Source organism: Rhinolophus ferrumequinum, chromosome 26 (assembly GCF_004115265.2).
Source record: "Rhinolophus ferrumequinum isolate MPI-CBG mRhiFer1 chromosome 26, mRhiFer1_v1.p, whole genome shotgun sequence".
NCBI classification, from domain to species: Eukaryota; Metazoa; Chordata; class Mammalia; order Chiroptera; family Rhinolophidae; genus Rhinolophus; species Rhinolophus ferrumequinum.
This window is the reverse complement of record NC_046309.1, coordinates 21,259,955-21,269,598: the sequence shown is the minus strand read 5'-3', so window position 1 is coordinate 21,269,598 and position 9,644 is coordinate 21,259,955. Positions and strand designations below refer to the sequence as shown.

At 34.6% G+C, this 9,644-nt stretch overlaps 1 protein-coding gene across 3 annotated transcripts in view; it reads right to left on the bottom strand.

Annotated features, from left to right (window-relative positions):
* Nucleotides 1–980: 980 nt before the first annotated feature.
* The window catches only part of SLC13A1 (solute carrier family 13 member 1), an 84,263-nt gene continuing 75,599 nt past the window's right edge, over nt 981–9,644 (bottom strand). For 2 of the 3 annotated variants that reach the window (XM_033098614.1, XM_033098615.1), the window contains exons 12-14: nt 5,830–5,991; nt 4,231–4,368; nt 981–2,258 (exon numbers count right to left, since the gene is read on the bottom strand). In XM_033098614.1, coding sequence (XP_032954505.1) covers nt 2,121–2,258; nt 4,231–4,368; nt 5,830–5,991 — 438 coding nt within the window. In that variant the 3' untranslated portion in view covers nt 981–2,120. The remainder of the gene's footprint in view (nt 2,259–4,230; nt 4,369–5,829; nt 5,992–9,644) is intronic. The other variant, XM_033098613.1, reaches the window with a different exon arrangement.

Here is a 9,644-nt window from a genome sequence, read left to right as displayed (position 1 = left end):
AGTGGGGTGAGTGAAGGTAGACGAATGCCAGTGAAGTCTTCCAAGCACTTGCATAAACAGACAGTAAATAGGCACTTAGTGAAATTGCTACTATTATCCAGACAAGATCTTCTCCTCAATAAAATACCGGGATTTAAAGTGACAAAGATTTCTACTTAACCTTAAGTAAGGATCAAGATAATAACAAAAACATTATCTACCAGAGAGTGGGAGGACAAAGATTTGTTTGATCATCCGTGAAGCCTGCCTTTTGAAACTTTCAAAGACAATTTGCAACCCTCAAAGGAACAGAACTTCAGAACTTGATGAAAATGGGGCAAACGTGAAATGGGTGAGTTAAGTCATTTTTGATATATCATCCAAACATAAATATGTAGCCAGAGAACTGTATGTCTCACTTAAACAAATTTTGGCTAAGTATTATATTTCCTGTACTCAGCTGGCAGCTGTGGGAAGTAATTTATTAAAATGATCCAAGCTGAAATGTTTATATCATTTTCTTGAGAACAAAAGTTACTCATTACGATTTGAAAAGTCATTTATTTTTTCATAATGAAAATGTATTCATCATGTAATATAATTCAGCAGTGGTAAATTGAATGACTAGAAAAAAATAGAAATGTAATAAATAAATGTGCAACATACAACAGGGAAGGGAACAGGTAAACAGTGAACATAGAAGATATACACAAAGAAGCAATATTATATCTTAGGGTTTAAATGGACAAATTTCTCCTTGAAAGCAATGATTAATTTTGCATTGATGAATTAATAAATAGACAAATAATGAACATGGGCAATCTATCATATATTATAATTTCTTAAAGAAATGTATTCCTTTGAAAAAAAATCATCTTTACTATACTTAATTTTCAAGAAAACTTTATAATGTCATTTACAAAAATACCATATCAGATCTGATGACTTTTATGAAAATTAAAAATTAATTTTCTCTTAATTTTTACTCTTGTCTTTCATTTTATTTTTAACATGAGAATTGCTGTGTTTTAACTTTTCTATCTTTTCCTAACTGTACACATTTTTTGTTTGTTTTTGATTGGCCTTTTTTCCCCTTTAGTCTAATTTTGGAATGCTAATAGAATCTATTCTCTCACATCCTGAGTGCGAGGAAACTATTCTTTTACTGCTTTTGTTTGAATGTTCAGTTCTTTTTTTCTTTTCGGTTTGCCCATAAATAATTTATTGCTCTCTTTGTAAATAGTTTCAATTTTTCATTCTTTATTTTCCCTCTCGTATTACATTTCAGTGCTGATATAATGGAGTTATGTGACTTTTTTCTATGTCTGTATACACAGTGATAACTCATTTAAATTTCTGAATCTCCTCTTTTTACATATGACATTGCATATTTCTAAAATAAGATAAACACAAGCAAAACTGTTATACATCTACATAAATGTTAATAGTTTTACAGTTTAGCTTTCTTTTCTAAGTATGGTGTGGTAATGGTACAAATCATAGCAAGCCTTAGCCATAGCTCTATAAAATATATTTCTCAGTGCACTGAAAGCATAAAAGTATGAATTATATTCCTCTAACCAGAGGGTCAAGTAGAAATTAGTCCTTATCCATGAGGTGTCTGTTGTTTACTGGATTCACATTCATTTAAACTTTGGTTTTGCACCACCCGACGACCACAGCTTTGGTTTTTCAGAAAACTCCCCTGAACAACACTACAGAAATGATTTATCCAAGTACCTAATTAACTTGTATATTTTATTTTTTATTTATAGCTTCATGGGAAGTTCTCAGATAATAAATTGACATTGGAAATGTTACACTGAATCCAGACTCTAAGATGAAGCAAATGACCTAATCTCTTTGAAGGTCAAGTTATAAATTATTCTTATGATGAAGCAGGATGCATATGGTCCATGAGCAAAATCACAACCATGGGCTTCTCGATGAAGGCACTTAGTTGCTCTTTGGTTGTATCTCAAAGGAAATGTGGACTCTGAGTTATGACAGCAGGTTTTCGGTGTTCACTGGAACTGTAGCAGCTACACCAATGTGTCATCAGTTTTTCAGAGCTCAATTTTGCAGTGAATTCTTAATGGACCCTAAAACTCACCACAGGATGGTCATAACATTCAGGCTTGTCATGGCATGGTCCCATTGCTAATTGCAGGAGCCCAAGAAGGGTAAGTATTGAGGTCAAACATGGGCACCATCCAGGTGAACACACCAAGCATCACCACAGCGACACCCATGATATTAATGCCAAGTCCAGCTTTAACCTTGAACAGGAAAGAGCAAGTCAGTCTCCCGAAAAGCAAACCTATGGGAGAATTAGAACACTTGCAGAAGGCATATGTCAGATGTACATGCGTCCTAAATGATTAGTATCAATTGTTGACTTCATAAAACAAGGAGTTCATCCATTCATGTCAAAAGAGAATCTGTCCCCAACTAAAGGCCATTTAGTTGGAGAGCCTCAGGTTCCTCTTTGGAATATACTGGAGTCATTCTGATTAGGGAAAAAATCCCTTTAAAAATCCATCATTTCATGTTAAATCAAAATTTGAGTTTTGTGGTTTTGTACTTCAGTGCATAAGGTTCGGGTCACTGGATCCTTCGTAGTCAATATTATTAATAGTTTACACTTCAGTATTCTCTTATTGAGATTTAATAATGTGACTTCTATTCATCTTTCTTAGAGTTCCCATTTTTCCAGCTCTGATTATCATCATTCCGGCATCCACTAAAACAATCTCAACGTTGTTTTCTAATCATTAAACCAGAGGTTGGCAAATGACTGCCCATGAACTGTTTTTGTAAATCAAGTTTTATGGACCCACAGCCATGCTCATTTGTTGACATATTGTTGTTGGCTGCTTTCATGATGCAATGGCAGAACCAAGGAGTTGTGACAGACCACATGGCCCAGAGAGCCTCAAATATTTACTATCTGGCTCTTTACAGAGGAAGCTGCTTATCTTTGCATTCTCTGTAATAAAACATGGAGCCCCAAAGCAAAAAGAGGATACCTAGCAGTGATTATTGTAGAGATCCCCTTTCTGTCCCTGCAAGCCTCTCATTTTTTCCAGAAACTTATTTTTATTTTTCTAATTCGCATACATAGGACATTGCTTATATTATATTATGCACATTTTCTTTACCCAAATGATATCACACAACTTCTGCATAAAGACATTTCTAGAAGTTTTAAGTTATGGGGATTTAGGGATAGCAATCTGTGTGGAAAGGGGGCTGGGACTGACCTTGGAACTGCATTTGCATAGCAAGCTCATGGAATTTACTTTGGTGATATTCTTGTTTGGTTTGGTTTGGAAGTTGGCGATCAAAATTGGGGGGTGGGTGGGGACCAGAATATTCTCAAGCTAGTTCTTGATTATTGCTACTTTCATATTTGGCAAAAATAAGCACTTTTTGTCACTTTAATTTTCTATTATTACTTGCTTGTGCTTTCATTTCAGGTGCCACTACTGTGTTTCCCCAAAAATAAGACCTAGCCGGACAGTCAGCTCTAACGTGTCTTTTAGAGCAAAAATTAATATAAGACCTGGTATATTATATTTATTATATTATATTATATTATATTATATTATATTATATTATATTATATTATATTATATTATATTATTGTATTGTATATGTAATATAATATAATATATTATATATTGTATTATATTATAGTAAAATAAGACTGGGTCTTATATTAATTTTTACTCCAAAAGACGCATTAGAGCTGATGGCCCGGCTAGGTCTTATTTTGGGGAAAATACAGTATTAGAATCAGAACAAGAAAGATGGCGTTTCGTCGGTCAGACAGTGAGCCCCATGCCTTACTCAGAGCGAATGTCAGCTGCATAAATACTGGTGATAGTCAACCGCAGTGATGGACGGCTAAGTTTCATTAACCCTAGTTCTTCTTTTCGCCCAGTTCCAGTTAGATCCTGATCTTGACATGTAAGTTTAAGCCACTGTGCTGAGCATATTCGATGTTCTTCTCCTTCTTCCAGGGCATTGCTGATACATTCAATACCTCTGTAGTCATGACTGTACACTCTAATGAAATGCTCCCTTCTGGTTATCATTCTTAAAAACAATTCTAGGACCAGTCATGCACTCACATTTGGAAGCAGAACTCAAGCCACATTTTCCTGGTAGCGTGTAAAAGGAGAGATGATCTAAGATATCACCCCAAAACTGCTATTGGACCTGATGGTATTCTTTCAGCTTACTCACCATGTCCATAACGCTTAGATGGCCATATGAAAAAACAACAGCATTGGATGGATTTGCTACTGGTAGGAGGAATGCAAACGAGGTACATAGAGTAGACGGTATCAAAATATAAAGAGGGTTCACATGAATGGCTTCAGCCTGTTGGAAAAGATAAAATGGAGTCTCAGCAAATATTTGAGGTAGGTACCAAGCATCAACATGAGAAAAATTATTATAATAAACTTTCCCAGAAGCAAGACATAGAATTGCACAAACACAATGCAGTTATAACCTGAAGAATATTTTTCAGAAAATGTCTCTTCCATTTGTTTATGTGTTTATTGATGCCCATGTAAGCATTATAGCTCAGTTTATTTAGAAAATAAAGTATCATTTATCCCAGAAACTAAATAAAAACAGCAACCATTTATTATTTATCTAGTGCGCCATGCTAAGTATTTATGTATAACACATATAAAGTTTACATATATTATATAATGTATAAAATAATAAAATACATAAAACTCAATTTTCACAATGACCTTATGAGATGGCTATAGCCCCAAATAACAGATGAAGAAACTGAGGCCCAGTAAGATGAAAGTAACTTGTTCAAATACACAGCTGGCAAGCAGTAGAGCTTAGGTAGGGTTTCAGGTCCCTCTGGCTCCAAAGCTTCTAATTAACTTTACTGCCTCAGTTACGTACATAATTTAACATTTGCTTAGGGATCATCACAGAAGAAGAGTTACTTACAATTCTTAATTTACAACATAATTTTCTAACTGCTCCATGTTAAAAAATAAAACAACAGAAAAATACAAAATACTATTTTGCCAATTTAAACTCCCTACATTTCTTTTCTAATTTGAAGCCATAGCTCAAGAATGCCAACATGTGCCCCTTGAGTTGGTAGCAGAACAATTCCCGAAGGGCAATCCTTCTTAATTTAAAGTGCTTTCCTTTCACCAAGCCCATCTGCCTCAATAAGAAAAAACATTTACTTAAAGCTATTTCTTGTAATTGCTAGCTAGGTGGGGAGAAGAAAAGAAGACAGTCTTTCCCCCTCTCTCTCCTTGCAATTCTGCTTTTTACTTATTTTTCAAATTTTTTCCCTGGGCAGTAGAGAACTGTGTCTAAGACATTTAAGCTTGAAGGCTGAAGGTAAGCCCCTCACTTTTCATTCACTTGCAGATCACTTATATGAAGCACTTCTCCAAAATTCAGAAATAATCTTCCAGGAAGAAGTGTCAGAGTTACATACTAAATACTAGTATCTAAATACTGACAATTTAAATACTAAAGTTGTCAGGAAACACTGAAACCCAAAGTCTTACCGCTGGAAAGGATTTAAGCAGACCCTCCCATTTATCTGCAAATGAAAAATCTGGGCTAAGAGAAGGTAAGTGGTTAAGATTGTGCTGCTTGAACATGAAAGAAGAGATTTCTCCTGAGTTGAGGTCTCCTAAAAAATTCTAATGCAAATAAAGACCACTCTTGCAAGTTACTTATGGGAGGACCATTTAGGCCCAAAAAATATTCCACACCAATATGAGAACAAGCAAAGTAGAATACTGCTCTTTTGATGAAGAGTATAAATGGCATAAATGAGATACTCACCAATGGAGATAATATTGGGAGAAGGAGAGTAATGGTAGCTGGATTGCTGGCTACCTCTGTTAAAGATGTGACGAGCAAAGAAGATATCAAAATTATTAGCCATATTGGTAAGGAACCTAGAGGAGATAACTTATTTCCTATCCACTTAGATAGTCCTGACTCCTAAAAAAAAAAACAAATTTGCAATATTTGTTATTCATTAGTAATTCATTTTAACAGACACAATTTAAAATTTAAAAACACATTACGTGCCCTAAGAACTCAGTTTCTGAGATATAATTGTGATCCCTTATGTTTTTCTGTGGTTTGGTAGATCTAGGTGGCTTTGACCCCGAGCTCTCAATTATTCTTATTTTAACACTACCAACATGCTTTAGGAAGTTTGAATTTTCTCCCACATTTTTTTCAATTAAATTTTAATTTTATCTAAATACCGTCTATGTGGATATTTTAACGAGTGGAGTCGTACTGTAGGGCTTTAAGAAAAGAGCAGCCCTCTGCTCTACCTCTCTGTACTCCTAAATTGTGTTCCCCAGAGGCAACAACTTTCAATCCACACTAGTTATGTAGAGCTATGTTTAGATATTTACAGCTATTTTTCAAAATCACATTTTTTCCTAATTTTCAAATTAAGACATCGTTTATTGACTTCCTAATATGTTATATGAGGATTCGGCTTTCTTACACCATCCACCATACATAGATTTCCTGTCCTCCATTCTCCTATACTCATATATCAATACTTTTGATTAAATCAGTATTTAAAGTTTACCATTATGATTATATCAATATTGCTCATACCCAACTCACTTAACGTACTGATAATATTTGCTTTTTTTGTAAGTACCTATCACTAATTCTTCGGCATATCCTCCAGCGAAATTGGAAAACTCCCCATAAGTAGACAAACACATCAGGTCATTGTTCATTTTCAGTTTCCCTCACAGAGATATCCGTTCAGGAGTATTCTCTCCTTCTGCTCCATCTGGACTAGTCGCCCTTTATATCTACTCTATTGCTGTTCTGAGACCTCCTTTCACTAGAGTACTATAAATTCCCTCCAGCTCCTTTTTGTGAGCGAATGCTTTCTTGTTAACTCCTTCGTGCTGGTAGAGCACATTCTTCTATAGCTTTCTGAAAATTGGTACATGGGAAGTACATTTTTGTTTTTTGTTTTTTGTGTTGTTTTTTAGTTTCTGCATGTCTGAAAACCTCCGTATTTTCTTTTCACCCTGTTTTGATAGTTTATCGTTTGTAAAATTCTAAACTTGGAATAATTATCACTCAGCCATTGCTCCATTTCCTATGGCTTCCAGTTGGGTTCTTTAGAAGACTGATGACATTCTGATCTTTGATTCACTGTACATAGTAAAACACAGAAATCAGCTGTACTCAAATTAACAGGTATGTTATCCCATTTCCCCGCTCCAAATGAAAGGGAAAATCCTCCATTTATGTGATTTCAGGGAGCTACTGCATGTATGAATCTTCATGCCCATGACAAACCAGGATGGACATGTTTTAGAAAAGCACTAATCAAAAGCAGTATATTCTTAGATCAAAAGTTGATAAAACATCCCTAGCTATGGATAACAGATATCATGCATGTTATTTCTAGTTTTGACTTTTTTTTTTTAATTTTGACTTTTAGATGAAAATAAACTGCCTACCATCTAAGTCATATTGGCACAAATTCATTCTAGAACAGAACTACTATACTTTAAGAATGGATTTTATCTATGTCTGACTAGATGCAGCTGGAAAAGTTTATACCACATACTGCCCCCGTCTCTGGAAGCCATTGGAATAATATTATTACACCCTGGGTTACAAAATTCTACATGAAATGCTTTGGCACTGGGCAGAGTACTCTCAGTGGCTCTCTCAGTCCAGAATCTCAAAGTTCTGGGAAATTTCTTGTATTACTTTGTGAAAATGTCCTTCTAATTTTTTTTTCCCTTTCCCTTTTCCCCCCTTCTCTTTCTAAAACTATTAGTTGGCAGTTGGATATTTTGGATTGATATCTAGTTTTCTTATCTCTTTTTTTTACATTACCTTCTCTTTATCTTTTTGTTATATTTTCTGGGATAAGTTCAAACTTTATCTTTTAACTTTGCTACTGAATTAAAAAAATTTTGTTACAATATTTCTTATCTTTAGCAGCTGTTGTTTTCTGTTTATTCCTTTTCTTTTAAAGTAACATTCTCTTTTGGTTTCTAAACATGGATTTCATGTTTCTAAAATCTCTTTGAGACATCAATTTGAGACAAATTTTTGAAGTTTTCTTTTGCTTAATGTATTTTTCTTGTTTTTTTGTGCATTCCTTTCTTTTTATTCTTTGTTACTGGTTATTGTATCAGAGGCTTTCCCAACCAACTGATGCCCCTGGCTGTCTATTCATGTTTAAAATGGAGACAATAAAATGATGATTGGAGATTCTTTGTGCTTTGGTAAAGACTGTTGAGAGGAAGACATTACTGGAGGTGACTGAACTGTGAGTCAGTATTTCAATTGATTCAGTTTTGTTACAGAGTAAATCCAAATTTTCTACCAGGGAGGAGAGAGAAGAGCTGCCTGTCTACTTAGAACTGGAGAGTTTCTGGGAGGCTCACAGCTCCTTATACACTTTTTAAACCATCCTCCACACTTAGTACTGAGTTTTACCCTAGCTTTCCGTTAGTCTGTTGAAATTTCGGTTTGTTTCTTATTGGCTCATCCTTTTGCAGACTCATCTTCCTCTACTTTTTCTACTGTACAAAGTCAGTTATATTCTTTTTCTATCTTTTAAATTTCATTAAGAGCTCTAATATGTATTGTTCATGACGTAAATTCTTTATCTTTATGGATTGACACTTTTTTTTGTTCCATTATTGCCATTTTAGTGGAGAACTAAGGAAAATGGTGTTAAATTTTCCATGTTTAATCTAGGAGAAAAACTTTGTAGAATGTGTGAAAAAGGGAGAGGATGAGTTATTCACTGAAGAATTTGACATGACTACCAGGTCATGAGAGTTTAACCATGTTAAAACATATAAAGGGGCATTTAAGAGAGAAGGAATTTCAATGAGGTGAATGCTTTCGTAGCTGCTATCTCATGGTTCCCAATTAGAAGGGTTATTTTATTTCTGGGCATTTGCTAAACTAATTACAATTTGGAACAAATTTTTAAAAAATTAACTGTCTCCAAATCTTTGTAAAACCAGTTTCTAGAGGCATATTTGTCCTTAGCCATATTTTTGAAGCTCATGTCTTCAGTCTAACCACTAGGGGTAGAAGTATTCTGGGTATCCCATAGAAATCTGACTCTATGTAGTACTAGGATTTTCATAACAAATTAGACCTACTTTCATGGTTTCCCTAATTCTTCCAGTGAGTGAGAGACTACTGCATTACTCTAAGTTCCCACTTTTTCATTTCCTCAAACTTTACTATTCTAGGATCTGGCCAATGCTTTTAAAACCACTTTGAGTGTCTGGGTCCAATCCAGGCAGATATTCTCAGAAGGAGTGATAAACAAAATTCACATCAATGCCAGAACTGCTGATTCTGATTTCCTCACAATTCAAATGAGCAGATAAAGGAATGGAAGTTATTTATTCTAAGAAACCAGATATTATTATTGCTGAACTAGAAGAAAAGTGTATTTGTCTTATATTTCTATCATTTACATTTGAGCAGTCTATAAGGCAAGCCAAATCTAGACTGAAAATGACTTTGTAAGTGGCACTCAGAATTGCACCTATTACTAAATCTCATTGCTGAAAGTTAAGTATATTTGGATACCATGGAAAAAATTCACAATAAAGTCTGAAGCA